The following is an 18,111-nucleotide window of genomic DNA, read 5'->3' as shown; positions in this document are numbered from 1 at the left end:
CTCCAGCTTTCTTCTGATTAGTGTGAGCATGGCATATCTCTTTCCATCCTTTTACTTTTAACCTCTTTGAGTCTTTATATTCGAAGTGTGTTTCTTGTATGCATGTAGTTGGGTCTTGCTTTTTTTCCAATCTGGCAATCTCTGATTTTAATTGGGGTATTTGCATTTAAAGCATTTATGAACATGGTTTGGTTTATATCTACCATATGGCTATTTGTTTTTTATTTGAACAATCTCTTCATTCTCCGCTACTTCTTCTTCTCCTGCTTTCTTTCGGATTAACTTAGTATTGCTGAATTCCATGTTACCTCCTACACTGGCTTATAACTCCTTGTTGTATTATTTTAGTGGTAGCTTTAGGGTTTATAGTATAAATCTTCAACTTCCCACAGTCTACTTTCAGGTGATATTATACCACGTCAGGTGTAGCATAAGAACCTTACAAAAGTACACTTCCTTTTCTCCCCTTCTGGTCTTTATGTGATTATTGTCATACATTTTACTTTTATACATGTTATAAAACTCACTCTACATTGCTATTATTTTTGTTGAGAGTCAATTACGTATTTTTTTAAAGATTTATTTATTTATTTGAGAGAGAGAGTGTGTGTGTGCATGAGCAGGAGTGGGGGGAGGGCCAGAGGGAGAGGGAGAGACTCTCAAGTAGACACCCCTCTAAGCACAGAGCTCAACTTGGGGCTCCATTTCACAACACTGAGATCATGACCTGAGCAGAAATCGAGAGTTGGACACTAACTGACCGAGTGGCCCAGGCACACCTCAGTTAACTTTTAAAGAAATTTAAATACTAAGAAAAATCTTATATATTGAGAAAGTTATGGAGCACCTGGGTGGCTCAGTTGGTTAAGCAACTGACTCTTGATTTGGGCTCAGGTCATGATCTCAGGATCATGAGATCGAGCCCCAAGTCAGGCTCCCCACTCAGTGTGGGGTCTGCTTGAAATTCTCTCTCTCCCTCTGTCCCGCCCCCCTGCTGTGCTCTCCCTCTCTCTCTCTAAAATAAATAAATAAAATCTTTAAAAAAAAACTATTTTTGGTGCTTTTCATTGTTTTGTGCAGATCCATATTTCTATCTGATATCATTTTCCCTCTGTGTGAAGAGTTTCCTTTAATATTTCTTACAGTGAAAGTCTGCTGGTGATGAAACCTTTCAACTTTGGCAAGTCCAAACATGTCTTTGTTATCACCTTTTTTTTTTGAAACATAATTTTTCAGAGTATAGAATTTTCTCTTGATTTTTTTCCTTTAATACTTTTTAAAATGTTGCTCCACTTCTCGTTTTAATTTTTTTTTTTCCCAAAGAGAAATGTGCTGTCATCCTTAACTTTGTTCTTTCATACATAACGTTTCTTTTATTCTCAGGCTGAGTCTTAAAATATTCCAGACTGGCTTGTGGGAAAAGGCACTATTCCCAGTCCCATGTGAGGACCACATACTGTTCCCTCCACTCCTTCCAGGTGATTCTTTCCCTCACACACATGCAATAGTCAGTGCTCAGCTGGATATTTGAAGGGGGCCACTGCAGATGCCTGAGCTCTCTCTCTGACCAACCAGTTCTCTTCTGTCTCCTATGCTACCCCGTGGATTCCAGGTGCGTTGGTCTCCCTCGACTCTCAGCGTCATGTCTTCAAATCAGGGAGTTCACCGGGCTCTGCCTCAGTTGCCCCTCCTAAGGCATGGTGTGGAAACTCTCGAGGTAGTAAACTGGGACAAATGTAAGGCTCATTTAATTAATTTAATTAATTTAATTAATTTCCTCACTCTCACTGCCTGATGTCCAGTGTCTTGCTATTTTAGTCAGGAGGGTAAATTCATGTAACTTCAACCTGGTCAGAGTGGGAGTCCCCGAATGTTCATTTCACTGAACTCTTAGGGCCACCCCGTTCCATGCACAATGTATGGTGTCCGCCCTCGCATTATCCGGCCCTCAGGTCAGGGAGCATGTACCTTGCACACTGCTCCACACACAGACAGAACTTAGAAACACTGAACAATGACCCTTCATCAGCAGTCACTAAGGCAATGATGTGCTTGCACAAACATGAATTATGTTAAGTTCCAAACAGTATTGTTCACTTGATGATCTAATTTTGGAAAAAAAAGTTTGTATGAGATCTCATTTACCCCAGGCTTTATGCACAAAAAGTGACAGACCATGCTTCTTTTAGCACTATGTTCTTTTAGCAACCAAATGTCACTCTTGCGACATTCAACCCATCACCCAAAGAAAGCAACAATCGAGGAAGCTTCTGTAGCAAGAGCCAACCTAGGACTTTCTCATGGTTTCCTGACACACAGTGATAATATTATTAAAATAGACAACCAACTGCTATGGAAACATTCAATGTGGAGAGAAAGAACCTCAGAATCCAAAGGTTTGCCCAGAACAGTTTAAGAGCAACAACGCTGGGATGCTGAATTCTTGCCTAGACCAAACGCTGGAGGCTGCTGTGTCTTGAATCTTCCTCTCCGGCCCGAGATAAGCTAAGCAGACAGGAAGAACTGATCACTTTTGTTAAGTGTCAATGCCTGCAAGACATTTAGCAGCCTTTCTCCCTTTCCCATTTTCAAATACACAGTCTTAAATCCCAAAGAGCCAAATTAGTAACATTCCAGTGAAACTAAATTATCAGAGATAATGAATGCACAGGGCAACAATTCAATCAACCAATCTGTCTATCCACCATCCTATTTGCCATCAGTCCATCTGTCCACCATCCCGTCTGCCCATCAGGTCATCTGGGAGGGTATGAAAGCCCAGGGGCAGGAGACCACTGGCCATGTCAGCCCATGAAATGAATCAAAGGGCATGAGCCAAGGGAGGAAGATGAGAGGACCACAGGTGGTTTTGAGCACACCCTCGGGTTGAGTCATCTGTCAGAAGCCACAATATCTGCATCGGCTCAGCACCCCCAACAGAACCCCAACCCTCCCCTATGTGGGCTACCTCTGCCTGAGGGGTCACTTCCGGTCTTACCTCCCACCAGCTAACCTAAACTTTCTTGTTCGACCCCAGAATTCCTGAGTTCTGTTCCTAACTGCTGCCAGCAAACTCCTGTTCCAAGAGATAACCGCCTTCCTGGAGCTACAGGTGGAAACCAGTCACGTGGCAGGAGCCTCCCACCTTGCCAGTGCACTAAGGAAAGTCATGATGAGCCACGGCACCTGGCTGCCTCAGAGGAGCTCAGCTCCTGGCCCAGCTGTACCCCAGTGCTAGCTGTTACTTTGTTCTGCATTCTCTTTCCTCCCATGTGGACTCCCACACAACATCCACAGGAGCAAAGCAGGCATGTCCACCACTATCACCCCCACCACCGTCACGGACACAAAGTGCACACCTTACTAGGCCTCCCTGTATCATGGGTACATCTTTACTTAGCCACCTACTTTCAGGTGATATTATACCCGAGAAATGATCACAGGTGAGAAATGATCACACTGGCTTTCACAGGAGGCCCTCGTGCATATTGTTCACGTTGGAGAAACTCTAGGGCTGTGCCTATTGTGAAGGCCCAGCCCTTCCTCATTCTTTGCCCTTCATCCCTCACTCCTCACCCCTCCATAGGTCCTAGCTCTGATACAGAGAGGCAGGGCAGCAGACTTTCTGGAAACTTCCCCTTCCCCTTTTATTTTCTACCACTGCCCTAACTTGCCCTTGACCCCTTCGCACTGAGGCTAAAACTTGTCATCCTCCCCTGCAGGTTCAGGGCTGCTGTTTATAGGACAATATTCAGCCAAGTTCAGGATCAGACTCAGGCCAAAACCCCAACAGGGGCTCCTTCTTCCCTCCTTCCTCCAGGAAACGTCTTTTGGAGGCTCCAGCAGTGCCTGCATCCAGCCCACATGCCAATGAAGCAGTGTAGTCCCAGGGGGTCACCAATGCAGGGCTGTCATCTGGGGATGAACCCCAGTTGCCACCACAGCTGATCCCCATAGCCCTGCCATGCTACTGCATCACAGATCCACAACCCCACACCCCACCCGCTATGCTGTCACAGACCCCACGTGGGTTCCCCTTCTAACCAGCTCCGAGCCCCCGTAAGGATGCAGAGACTCTCCAAATCCTGTTTTCTGTATCTTGCAGGGGCCTCTGCTCTCAGGTTGTAGGGGAATTGGGCACAGATTCCAGCTCTTCTCAGAGTCCCCCTCAACTCTCCAGTGACTCAAAGTCAGATTTCTCACACCTTGTGCCCCTCACTGCACAATCCAGTCTGAGGCCCAGTGCTGGGGACACACTGAGCAGTCTCCAAATGCTTGGCACATCCCTGTCTGCCTTCTTCCTGGGGCTGGACACCCCTGGGGTCATTTCCTGCATTCTTCCCAAGGGATTCAAACATTGGAGAAGTGCTTTCATCATCTGACCCTCATACTGTCCTTACCCATACTGTCAACAACAGCCACCACCAAGTTTAATGACATTTACTGCAGGTCTCCACGGGCCAGGCCATGGGGGCTAGCATTTTACAAACACAGTGGTCCCCATCAGTCCTCGCAGCATGGTAGGAGGCAGACGCACGGATCGCAAGGCTAGGTGATGCACCCAGGGTTATGAAGACAACGGGTTTCTGCCTGAAGCTGATGCCCTGCTCGCGGGCACAGAGTGCTGGCCTCACACTAGCTACAGCAGGGGGACCTGGGGGGCTGGCGCCTCTGGGGCCTGCAGGGCTCACCATGCCTCCTGTGCACTCGCGGCAGTCCTGCAGGCAGCTGACGTTCTCCCAGGTACTGTAGGCCTTCAGCCCCGCCACCAGCGCCTGCAGCGGCCGACTGTCCACAAGCTCCTTCCCACGGAAGATGTCCTCATCCAGAAGGACCCCGGCATACCTGCGAGAGGAGCGCAGACGTGTGAGGGATGCAGCAGTGCCCCCACCCCCACCCCCAGGAACCATGGCGCAGGCGCGTCTGAGACAAGCCCAGGGTGACACCTGCTCCTTCCTCAGCTGCTACCAAAGTCTCCATGTGCCCTTCAGAACTGTCACCCTGCACCCTGCCGCCGTGAGGCTCCACCACGCCATCTGCCCCTTAGAAAACTTCTCCCTTGCTTTCTGTCCAGGCTTACTTTTCTGCCAGCCCCTCAGAGGCCCTATTGCTCACGTTGGCATCTGTCTTCAAACAGCCCTTGACCCGACAAAAAATGGGCACTCAGTGTAACTCCCTCCCTGCTGTCGTCTACCATATAAGATCATATTCCAAACTATTTCCCTCTTCCCTTTGCACAAAAATGTTTTACATGTCTCTTATATATCTTTTTAATTTTTCGGATTCTACTTCCATTGAAAGTGTGCTAGGCAGAATAATGGCCCCCAAAGATGACCAGGTCCTCATCCCTGAAACCTGAGAATATGTTACCCCACATGACAGAAGGGATTTTTTTCAGATGTGATTAAATCTAGGATCTTGCAATTGGGAGATTACCCTGGATCATCCGGGAGCCCAAATGTAATCACAAGGGTCCCTATAAGTGAGAGGGAGTCAGGAGAAGGAGATGGGACAACAAAGTAGTCAGGGAGATGCAGCATGAGACTCAACCAGCCATTGCTGGCTTTGAAATGGATGAAGGAGCCACAAGCCAAATAATGAGGGAGCCTCCAGAAGCTAGAAAATGCAAGGAGTCAATTCTCCCCTAGAGCCTCCAAAAGGAATGCAGCCCTGCTGACACTGATTTTTCATCATTGAGACCTATTTTGGACTCCTGATCTCCAGAACTGTAAGATAACAAATTTGTGTTATTTTAAGCCACCAAGTTTGTGGCAATTACTTATAGCACCAATAGAAATGTATACAGATAGGAATTAACTTCTTCCTTCAAAGTGGTAAGATTCACCATTTTCCTTCACCTCTCAGCCACCTATGACCACGACTACCATGCAGCACAATGTCTATGGGCCTCCCTCCATCTGCATGCACACCCCCTCAGTTCTGGTTTTCTTCTTTGCCATGTTTCAAAATACTATAATGGAAGGTACAGGTTTCCCTCTCTCTGCCTTCTGAACAATTTCTTATAGAGCTTGTTTTTAAAGTCTCTTAAAATGAGTTATCATTTATAACAACTGCTGGGGATAAAAGCTTTAGTGAACTCTTTCTCACTATGCTCTACCAAATTCCAGGACTGGCCTCTGATCAAGGGTGTTAAACACACTGAGCTGGGTACTTTCCTCTAAGCACCTCAAACTCATGGAAAGTACCATGAAGTATGGCCTTTCTGGTCTTCTCAACTGAAGCTTCAGACTCTGGAGATTGATAAGAGTAGTGGCAGTTAGAGGTGTTGATTCATTGACTGTTCTCTATCAATTGAGTGCCATCTATTGAGATGATTATATGATGTTTCTCCTTTATAATGTTAATATGACAAATCATATAGATTGATTTTCAAACGTTACACAAGCCTAACATTCCTGGGATAAACACCACTTGATCACTGTATAGAGTAAAATACACTGTATGTGTATAGAGTAAAATACACATACAGATCACTGTATGTGATCTACTAACATTTTGTTCACAAGGGATAGTGGTCTCATAATGTCTTTCCCTGGTTTTTGGTGTCAAGGTAATGCTCCTAAAATGAATTAGGAAGTTTTCCCTTCTTCATTTATGAGAAAGTTTGTGTAAGGTTAGTATGTTTTCTTTTCTTAAGTATTTGGTATATTTCACCAGCAATGTCATTAGATTTTCCAGTTCTTTTTCAGTCACTTTTGGTAACATGTCTTTCATGAAATTTTCTATTTCATATATATTGTAAAATATATTGGCATTACGTTGACATTATATCAATAATAATAACCATAGTATTTAATTTTATCCTTTCAATCCATTTGAAAGGGTACTGTAGGATCCTGCTGTAGGATCTGTAGTGATGTCCTCTCATTTATTCCAGATGCTGATCATTTGTGTGTCTTTTTTCTTAATTAATCTAGCTGAAGGTTTATCAATTTTATCTATTTTTTGAAGGAAAAAATAATTTTTGGCTTAATTATGTTTATTTTTTGGCTATTTCTTATTTCAGTGATTTCTGCTTTCATTTTTATTATTCTTTCTTCTTGATTTGAATTTGATTTGTTCCTTGTTCCACCTGAGACTAATGTAACACTGTATGTTAATTATACTTAAATAAAATAAATAAGAAAAGAAAATAATGTGCATTCTGCTGTTGTTGGATAGAATATTCTATAAATTTCTTTTAAGTCAAGTTCATTAGTAATGTTCATATCTTTTATATCATTATTGTTTATTATATCAATTACTACTTATTAAGATGGAAATTTACACCATTGATTTTCTACTTTTCTCCTTTTCTAATGTAAGTATTTTATTTTTTCCTCTAAGAACTGGTTTAGCTGTACACCACAAATTCTGATATGTTGTTTCATTTTCATTTTGTTCAATGTTCATATCTTTTATATCATTACTGTTTATTATATCAATTCTTATATCCATTACTAGCTTCTTAAAATGGAAATTTACACCATTGATTTTCTCCTTTTCTCCTTTTCTAATGTAAGTATTTTAATTTTTCCTCTAAGAACTGGTTTAGCTGTACACCACAAATTCTGATATGTTGTTTCATTTTCATTTTGTTCAAAATATTTTCTAATTTCCCTTGAGACTTCCCCTTTGACCTACAAATTATGTGTGTTGTCTAGTTTCCTAATATATGGGATTATCCCAGATGTTTTTGTTATTAATTTCTAATTTCATTCTAATCAGAAAACATACTTTGTATGATTTCAATCCTTTAAATTTACATGGTCTGTCTTGATAAATGTTCTATGTGCACTTGAAAGGAACAGATATTTTTCCAAAAAAGGCATACAGAAGGCTAACAAACATATGAGAGGACACTCAGCATCAAAAATCATCAGGAAAATGCAAATCACAACCACAATGAGATATCACTATACACCTGTCATTATGGCTAAAATAAAAAAACATAAGAAATAGCAAGTGTTGGCAAGGATGGGGAGAAAAAGGAACTCTTGTGCAATGTTTGTGAGAATGCAAATTCGTGCAACCACTGTGGAAAACAGTATGGCAGCCCCTCAAAAAATAAAAATAGGAATACCATATGATGCAATAATTCCACTACTGGGCATTTATCCAAAGAAAATGAAAACACTAATTCAAAAAGATATATGCACCCCTGAGTTTACTGCAGCATTATTTACAATAGCCAAGATATGGAAGCAACAAAGGCATCCATCAATAGATGAATGGATAAAGAAGATGTAGTGTATATATATAAAATGGAATATTATTCAGCCGTAAAAAGAATGAAATCTCACCATTTGCAACAAGATGGATGGACCCAGAGGGTTTAATGCTTAGTAAACTGTTGTCAGAGAAAGATATATCCCATATGATTTCATTCATATGTAGAATTTAAGAAGTAAAACAAGTGAACAAAGAAAAAAAAGACAAAAAAAAAAAAACCAGACTCTTAACTATAGAAAACAATCTGGTGGTTACCAAAGGGGAGATGGCTGGGGGAATGAATAAAATAGGTAAAAGGGATTAAGAGTATGCTTATCTTGATGAGCACTGAGAAATGTATAGAATTGTTGAATCATACATATATTGTACACCTGAGACTAATATAACACTGTATGTTAATTATACTTAAATAAAATAAAATAAGAAAAGAATGTGCATTCTGCTGTTGTTGGGATATTCTATAAATTTCTTTTTTTCCCTTTTTTCTTTAATTTTTTATTGTTATGTTAATCACATACATTACATCATTAGTTTTCGATGTAGTGTTCCATGATTCGTTGTTTGTGTATAACACCCAGTGCTCCATGTGGAACGTGCCCTCTTTAATACCCATCACCAGGCTAACCCATCCCCCCACTCCCCTCCCCTATAAATTTCTTTTAAGTCAAGTTCATTAGTAATGTTCATATGTTTTATATCATTACTGTTTATTATATCAATTACTACTTATTATATCAATTACTCAAAGAGAATGACTGATGTTTGCAACTATAATTTTGGATTTGTTAATTTCTCCTTTCAATACTTTCCATTTTTGCTTCATGTATTTTGAGGCCATTTTGTGAGACCATGAACATTTAGATTGTTATGTCTTTCTGATGAGTAGACTGCTTTGTCGTTATGAAATGTTCCTCTTTATCTCTGTTGATATTCTTTTTTCTGAAGTCTACTTTATCTAATATTAACATATCCACTCAAGCTCTCTTATGGTTAATGTTCGCAGGTGTAAAGGTTTTATTCTCACACTTTTAATCTATTTGTCTTTATATTTTAGGTGGGTTTCTTATAGCAAGCATCTAGTTCAGTCTTGATTTTTTTATCATGTCTGACAGTCAGCTAATTAAATAGGAGTGTTTAAACCATTTACACCTAATGTAATTATCAACATGATTGAGTTTGAAACTATTATCTTGTAGTTTTCCTCTCTATTTATCCCATATGTTCTTTGTTCTCTTTTCCTTCTGCTCCTGTCTTCTTTTGATCAGTTGCTTAGGTTTTAGTATTCCACTGTTAGAGTTTTAGCTATGTTACTTTTATGTTTTATAGTGATTTTTATGGTCTAAAATATGCATCTTTAACCTAACATGTTCTTCCTTCAAATAATGTTATACCACTTCTCAGATAATCAAAGAACCTTACAATAATACAACAATACACTTCCATTTCATTCTCCCATCCACGGTGCTACTGTTGAAATTATTTAATATCTATCTACCTATCTATCTATATCTTCTACATATGTTATAAAATTCATTGTTATTTTTGCTTTAAATAAACAATTTATCTTTTTACCTTATCAACATTATTGAAGATAATTTATTTTACAACAGACTGCATTCATTCAAAGCATGCCATTTAACGAATTTTGACAACTGTACATACCCATGAGACTAATATTAGAATCAAGCTACAGAACATTTCCAATACCTTCCAAAAAATGTCTCATGCCTTTTTACAGTCTATCCCTTCCTTGATTGATCCTCATCTCCAGTCAACCACTAACCCACTGTTTGTTACTAGAGATTAGTTTACATTTTATGTAAATAAGATTATACAGTATGTTATGTCTTGCTTCTTTCCATCAGCACATTGTTTTTAAGATTCATCCATACTGTAGCATGTATTAGTAGCTGTTCCTTTTTATTGCTGACTAGAATTCCATTCTATGCAACGCATATATTACACTTCATTTTTGCATTCACTGTTGATGAACATTTTGCTTGTTTCCAGTTTAGGGCTATTACAAAGAAAACACTATGGAAATTCATGTAAAAATCTTAGAGGAGACATATGTCTTTATTTTCCTTCAGTAAATATGTAGGAGGGAAGTGACTGGGTCATACGGTAGATATATTTTTAACTTTTTAAGAAACTGCCAGTTTTCCAAAGTGGTTATGCAATTTTACATTCCTACCCGCAGTGTAGGAGAGTTCTAGTTGTTCCCACGTCTGCCAATAACTGGTCTTTTTAACATTAGTCAATCTATTGGATATGTAATCGTGTCTCTTCATGGTTTGAATTTGCATTTCCCTGATAACTAGCATCTTTTCATGTATGCCTTGGCTGATCATTCATATATTTTCTTTTGTCAAGTGTCCACCCGAATCTTTTGTGCATATTCTATTGGCTTGCTCAGCTAATTTTTAGTTGAATTGTATTTTCAGTGTTACTGAATATTCTAGATAATATCCCAGTGTCAGATATATGTATTGCAAACGTTTCCTCCCATTCTGTGGCTTGCCTTTTCATTTCCTTAATGACAAAATCAATTTTGGCTCAAGGTATTTATTTACCTGTTTCTATCCATAGGATAATCTTGCAATGTCTGAATATCCTTGTTTCCTTAATGAAACCCAAACATGCAAAAGTTGTTGCACTGGGCCTCATTCTATAGCAAATAGGCAAGTCTGCTATCAAACCTCATAACTGAAACCATTGAGTTGGGACAAATGGAAAAACAGGGAAATCATCATTTGTTTAACTGGCACTTAGATGAAGAAAAACTGAATTGTATTGAGCAACTACTACAAGCAAAGAGCTTCTGCATTTATCATCTAATTTCATCCTTATGACAACCCCATGAAATAGGAAATCATATCCCCACTTTACAGGTGGGGAAACAGAGGTCCAGCTGAGATTACACACCTAAGTCAAGGTCTCCCAGAGCAGGACAGAGCTAGGATACAAACCCAGGACTCTCTAGTCCTAAACATCATGCTCTTTTCATGACAAATAATGTGCCAGTGCCCTGAGAAAGTTTATAGCATTCTCAATCTATGCTATGGTACCATTACCCATGTCCTGGACTGCGACTGCCATACAATGATTCTCAGAGAATCTCAGAGCTGACCATTTGAAAAAATGTATATATGACTCCCTGCTGACACACAGCCCTAGACCTTGTCTAGGGTAGAAATGGGTGAGAAATAAGAAATAAATTGGCTTTAAGAAAAGAAAGACTCATGAGACTCTCTCCTAGCAGGGGTCTGGTGAGATTTCTTTGCAATGCTGGCCTGTGATTTTACTTAAAACTCACAGGACATGGGCCCTGCTGAGGGAGAGCCTCCCTCTGCCAGACAGAGAGGGGTCCCCAGTGACTCTTATTCTTTATCATACCCCACGTCTCCTTGCAAAGAGGAACTGAGAAGCTTTCTGTATGCAGGGTATGTTAAAGTCCAGAAGGTACATATCTTAGGAAAATCTGATATAAGAAACTCAAAGTGACCCAGAAGATAAATTAAGATTTCAGGATTCTGTGGAAAAATTATTCATTTCTAAATATGTTTATTTTATAGGCAATGCCTCTAGAAATGTGAGGTATTTGTTTACAGGTTACATCCACTTGAATTATTAGAACCCACCCTCAGGGTAAGATTCAGGAGAAATGCAGATAGAGTATCTCTAAAACTGTTAAGTCAGTGAGAGGGCAGGATTCAATTTACAAAATTCTGCTTTACATAAAAACAGCAAGTAAGACTTTTGGGCAATAAGATTTCAGGATTATATTAAAAACACAGTTCAATGCACAAATGGTGGTGTTCATTTGCTAAGGAATATCTTAATTCCTTACCCATCCTGAACTCCATTCTTTGACAGGGACAGGACTTTGGTGAGTTTTTGAAGCCATGAAGTGTCATTCTGTCCATTCATTTATTGCATAAATATCAATGAAATCTTACTTTGTGCCAGGCGCAGTTCTAGGTGCTATGGAAACATCACTTAAAAAACAAAGAGAAGGGCGCCTGGGTGGCTCAGTTGGTTAAGCGACGGCCTTCGGCTCAGGTCATGATCCTGGAGTCCCGAGATCAAGTCCCACATCGGGATCCCTGCTCGGCGGGGAGTCTGCTTCTCCCTCTGACCCTCTTCCCTCTCGTGCTCTCTGTCTCTCATTCTCTCTCTCTCAAATAAATAAATAAAATCTTAAAAAAAAACAAAACAAAACAAAAAGAAACTTGGTGAATTGTCTTGCAGTGTTAAAGAAGTTACTAAAGACACTCCTGGGTATTTACCCCAAAGACACAGATGTAGTGAAAAGAAGGGCCATATGCCCCGCAGTGTTCATAGCAGCAATGTCTGCAATAGCCAAACTGTGCAAAGAGCTGAGATGCCCTTCAACAGATGAATGGATAAAGCAGATGTGGTCCATAGATACAATGGAATATTACTCAGCCATCAGAGAGGATGAATACCCAACTTTTACATCAACATGGGTGGGAGTGGAGGAGATGATGCTAAGTGAAATAAGTCAAGCAGAGAAAGACAATTATCATATGGTTTCACTTATTCGTGGAACATAAGGAACAGCATGGAGGACATTAGGAGAAGGAAGGGAGAAATGGGGGGGAAATCGGAGGGAGACATGAACCATGAGAGACTGTGGACTCGGAGAAACAAACAGGGTTTTAGAGGGGAAGGGAGAGGGGGGACTGGTTAGCCCGGTGATGGGTATTAAGGAGGGCACGTACTGCATGGAGCACTGGGTGTTATATGAAAACAATGAAGCATGGATCACCAAACTAATGATGTATTGCATGGTGATTAACATAACATAATAAAATTAAATTAAAAAAAAGAAGTTATTAAGGACAGTGTGTGATACATGATAAGCAATTGGATATGTGTTAGTTATTGTTGAAATTTCATTCTTAAAGATGTTGGGTAAAAAGAGATTGCCAGAGACAATGACTAAATCCAACTGAAAGCTAACAGCGACAGTGCTATGGCCCCTGCTGGCCCAGAACCCAGCCTGGGCTGCCTCAGCTACCCATTTGACCTGGAATAAATAAGAGGCAAGGCAGACCCAAAATATTCCTTTTGGCTGGTACACTTAAAATACTGACATTAAAAGCTAGGAAGTTCATTTTTGTAGCAAATTCCACTAAATGATTCCCAGGAGAGGTATCAGCTACCAACTGCCCTGACCAGCTAGCTCTTGGACGAACTCCTTCACATCATGGAACTTCTGCTTCAGGGACCAACAGAAAGTTTGGAAGCAAAGCTCCAAGCAGCGTCATGGCCAAGTGCGATGTAATGACACAAGACAATTTCATTCGGGTCAGTTGAAGCAACCCGTGCAGAGAGCCAGGCACTCTTAGATGTGGAGATGCCAAATTAAGGATCCACAATTTCTATGCACAAAGAATTCACAACCATAATCCAAGGGTAACAGTACAATGATAAGATGTTTCTGGCTGCAGCAAGAAGCTTATCAGGGAGCTCCTTATTCTAGGAGAGACTCAGAGAAGGTATCTTGGAGGAGATGACATCCTGAACTAGATCTCAAAAGATGACTATGAGCTGTCAGGGGAAGGAAGACAAAGATGTGAGAGATGCATGTGGAGACAAGGTGGTGAGGCTGCTTGTGAGGAAAGCCAAAGTAGGGCAGGGGCTGAGTACAGAGCTCAACATGGAGACGAGAAGACACAGAGGAAGACACTGGGAGGCCCTGGGAGGGTCCCAGCAGTCAAGTGGGAGTTCAGATTCTATTTAAGTGTGGTTGCTTGTGGAGGATGGGTTTGATGAGGACCTGCCCCTGTGAGGGGCAGGGTGCATGAAGGGGAGCTGGGTAGGGCCCAGGTGAGGTACGAAGGAGGGAGGGCCTTGAGTAATCTCCACACAGGAGACAAACTTTCCAGAATGTAGTAATTGGTGGGGTGGGGGTAGGACAATTGAGTCCCCGGGGTGATGGTAAGCAACAACAACCAACACTTACTGAGCACTAATGGCCACAACAGGAGGCGTTCTACCATCACAGTCAATGGATAAGAACATAGAGGGCATGACCCGGGCAGTGCAGTATACACGTCCAGCAAGACCCACATGCCAAGTGCCCACCAGGATGCCCCTGAGCCAGGAAGTATGCAGGGCACCATCGGCACTCAGCAGTGGGAAGCAGGTCTTGGATATCCCGGGCCCCAGGGGAAGAGGTTAACAAGAAACTTAAGGGTGGCACCCATGGCCAAAGGCAATAAACAGGAATCCTACCCAGTCACAGGCGCCACTCAGGCAGGACTGTTGGCTGCTGAGCCCTCAGGGCCTGGAAGGTGCCTGACACAATGGTCATGTAATAAAGGGAGGAGGAGACGTGTCTGCCAGCTCTGGGGCGGGGGGGGGGGGGGGGGGGAGGGGGGGGCAGGGAGAAAAGCCCTGGTAGGCTCCTCAGGAGCCCATCATTTTTCTCAGAGGCTTTCACCACGCCAGCCCTTACTTCATCGGTCAGTCCCACTGCCCAGCAGCTGAGCAGCCGGTGGGGAGAAGGGTCCCATCCCTTCCTGGACTGAACAAGCCCCAAAAGACATCAGGTTTCCTTCCCTCCTTGTTAAAGGCAAGACAATGTGGGTGATGCAGAGTGGGGTTGGTTGGGCTCACTACAGGGGCTAGCAGGCCCTCCCTGTCCCCAGGCCGACGGAGGCAATTGGGAAGAAAGGGGGTAAAGACGAGGGTGAGTAGCCTGCCAACCTGCTACTGCCAAGCCCCAGACAGGGCACTGCAGGCCCCATGTGGTAGGGGTCATGCCTGACCCCAGCACTAGCCTAGTGAGCAGGGCCACCAGATTTGACAAACAGAAACAGAGGATGCCCGTTTAAATGTGAATTTCAGATAAACAGTGCATAATTTCTAGTTTAAGTATTGGGATATACTTAGACTAAAAAATTGTCCACTGGGCATCTAAAATTCAAATTTGAGCGACTGTATTTTACCTGGTAAACCTACTAGCAAGGCACCCTGTAGTTACTAAATACATAAACACATGTGCCCTGGAAGAAGCCATCCCACCTCGTTTCTATTACCTGCTTTTAACCGTGAAGTAAAGTCTAACTATTCATGTTTTATCACATTAGAAGGGAGGAAAGGCAGGGCCAGCCGACCTAGCTGGTGGTCTGTTTTTCTTGCTCACCTAACTCCAGACCCATACACTTAAAGTCTAGACTACTCTTATGAGTATTTCTCTGTGCTTGAGGAGGACCCAGCACATTGAATAAACATCTACTTCATCAAAGCTGAGGTTACCCAGACCCTGACCCTTGAAGCCAGTTGATTGGCAGCACTATGCCCTTGGGAATTTGGAGGTGGGGCCTAGAAGCAAGGTCTGATAACCTTTTTAAAAAAATGGGTGTGAAGTGGGGAGAGGTATACTTAGTATAAGATTTTGCCACATTACAACCAGGTTCATTGAACTATTTCCTCACAAGTCAGCGAAGGGGCAACTGGGGCTATAAACTAGAGAGAAACAGGGAAGCCAAAATATGTCACAGAAAACACCGGCTTCTCTCTGGGCTTGTTTTAAGACACAGAAAACCTCTTCCCCCCGATGAAGTGTTTCTTCCAGAAGATTCCAGTAACCAGATTTTCAGTGGGTCAACCCCCTGCTGCAATGGGGGATAGAGAAAGAAACAAAGAGGGAGGAGCAACAGAACCACAATGGGGACCCTGAGCAAGGCCAGAAACCACAGAGGGTGCAAAGGCGGTGAAGGTCAGGAAAACCTGGAAGGTCCTAGGGTCAATTAGATTGACAGCTTGATGAGGCGGGGACCTGACCCTGTCCTGTTCAGTACTGTGTTACCCCTGCATGGCACATGGTAAGGATTCTGTGATTTTTTTTTTTTTAGGATTCCGTGACTGTTTATTAATTAATTTCCATTAATCACCTTTCATTTCTCCCCTTGAAACCTTAGGCTAGAATTGTGACTTCTCTATTTCTCTGATGTTGGCATTTGGAGGGTATCTCCCTAAAATCAAGAGAAACTTTAATGTTTACTAACAGTAGCAATATTGCACTTATAAAATCAAGGTAAATTAAGCTTAAATCAAACTAAAAACTAAATAGAGCTGAAGAAAAAGGAAACATGCTGTATATATCACACTTCTGTCATACATAAAGATGCATTGTGTATATATATAAACTTATAAATGTAGAAAATAGGGTAACTCTTTGTTATGTGGTCTATTAACTTCCTGTGTCATGGATTGTGAATAGTGGACAAAGAAGTCAATGTGTAGATACTCTTGCCTCTTTGTAATAGTTACAAATAAACCACTGGGCAAAAAATTCAAAGAAGAGTTTTATTTTCCTTTGCCATGCAAGTGAAAAATTATCAGGTTTTATATCAGGTTATTTTGATCCACTTTAAGTCTTCGTAATAATATAATATTACTGCCTTTTACCTGTTAGTGAAGTTTACTTCCAGGTCACACTAAGAAGCTTCCCAAAAAGCTCCTGTGATTCTCAGCTCTGTTCAGTAGAATCACCTAAGTAGCTTAAATACACATACTCCAGATTCTTGGGAAAAAGAAACACAGGTAAAAGCTGACAAGAGATAAAATGAAATACTAAAAAAATAATAACCCCCCTCAAAAGAAAGAATTATAGTCTTACAAGTTCACATTATCTATAAAGTGGTATAATGCCAATTCAAGGTGGGTACTGGCAAGATAAGGATGCATATTACAATACTTACAGTATTCACTAGGAAAAAGAAAGAGGGAATGAAAAACCGAGAAAAGAGAGAACAGAGCAAGTAACAAAATGGTAGACTTATTAGGAATTACAGTAAATAAAAATGAGCTTAACATTCCAAATTAAAAGATTATCAAATTGGATAAAAAGCAGGACCTCACCATATGTTATTTATAAACATCTCACAATGGCACATGTAGGTTGATATAATGACAGATCGGTTAAAATAAAAGGGTGGGAAGAGATAGACCATGAAAACACTAGGCATTAGAAAACTGGTAGGGTTATAACAATATAGCAAAGAAAGTAGACTTCAAGACAAAAAAAATTACCAGAAACAAAGAGAAACATTTAATGAATATAACAGGCTAAATTCCTCTAGAAGACATAATAAACCAAAATCTGAAGGTGCGAAATAACAAAGCTTAAAAATACACAAAACAAAGTTAGCAGAAATTTTTTAATACTACATTTTTATTTTATAAAGAAAGGTTTTAGACCAATGAGCTAGAAGCTAGAAAAAGAAAGCAAATTAATCCCCAACTAGACAGAACTGAGAAAATAATAAAGACAAGAAATTAAATCAATAACAGAAAATGGACAAAAATGTAAGAAAAGCATTCAAGACAAAAGTATATTATTTGAAAAGATTAACAAAACTGATAAACGTCTAGAAAAATTGACCCCTAAAAAAAGCCAAAAACTATATTAGGAATAAAAAGGGTCATCACTACAGCTCCTACAGATACTAATATTATAATAAGGAAATATTATTAACAACTTAGATACATTTTTACAAATTAGAGGAAAAGGACAAATTCCTGGAAAAACACAAATTAGCAAAACTGACAGAGAAGAACTTGGTAATCTTAAGATTCATATTTGTTAAGGAAGTTAACAGAGTAATCAAAAATCTTCCTATTAAAAAAAAAATGTCCAGATGGCTTCTTAGTAAATACTACCAAATCTAAGAAATAATACCAATCTTGTAAAAACTCCTTGAGAAAGTATAGGAGAAGGGACCACTTTCCTAGTCACATTATGAGGACAGTTATAACCCTTATACCAAAACCTAATAAGGACATCTCAAAGGAAAGAAAATTATATTCTTCACAAGTACAAACACAAAAATCCTTATACAA

The 18,111-nt window shown here is 40.8% G+C and overlaps 1 protein-coding gene across 8 annotated transcripts in view; it reads right to left on the bottom strand.

The window, feature by feature from the left end:
- Window positions 1-18,111, bottom strand: part of ACOXL (acyl-CoA oxidase like) — a 356,238-nt gene that overhangs the window by 160,096 nt on the left and 178,031 nt on the right. For all 8 annotated transcript variants that reach the window (XM_025868175.2, XM_025868174.2, XM_025868176.2 and 5 more), the window contains one exon: window positions 4,692-4,845. In XM_025868175.2, the coding sequence (XP_025723960.1) occupies window positions 4,692-4,845 (154 nt within the window). The remainder of the gene's footprint in view (window positions 1-4,691; window positions 4,846-18,111) is intronic.

This window comes from Callorhinus ursinus, unplaced genomic scaffold (genome assembly GCF_003265705.2).
Source record: "Callorhinus ursinus isolate GAN/ISIS: 27379988/994484 unplaced genomic scaffold, GSC_fseal_2.0 scaffold10, whole genome shotgun sequence".
In the NCBI taxonomy this organism is placed as follows: Eukaryota; Metazoa; Chordata; class Mammalia; order Carnivora; family Otariidae; genus Callorhinus; species Callorhinus ursinus.
The sequence above is the reverse complement of the archived record's forward strand: the minus strand, read 5'-3'. Positions and strand labels throughout refer to the sequence as shown.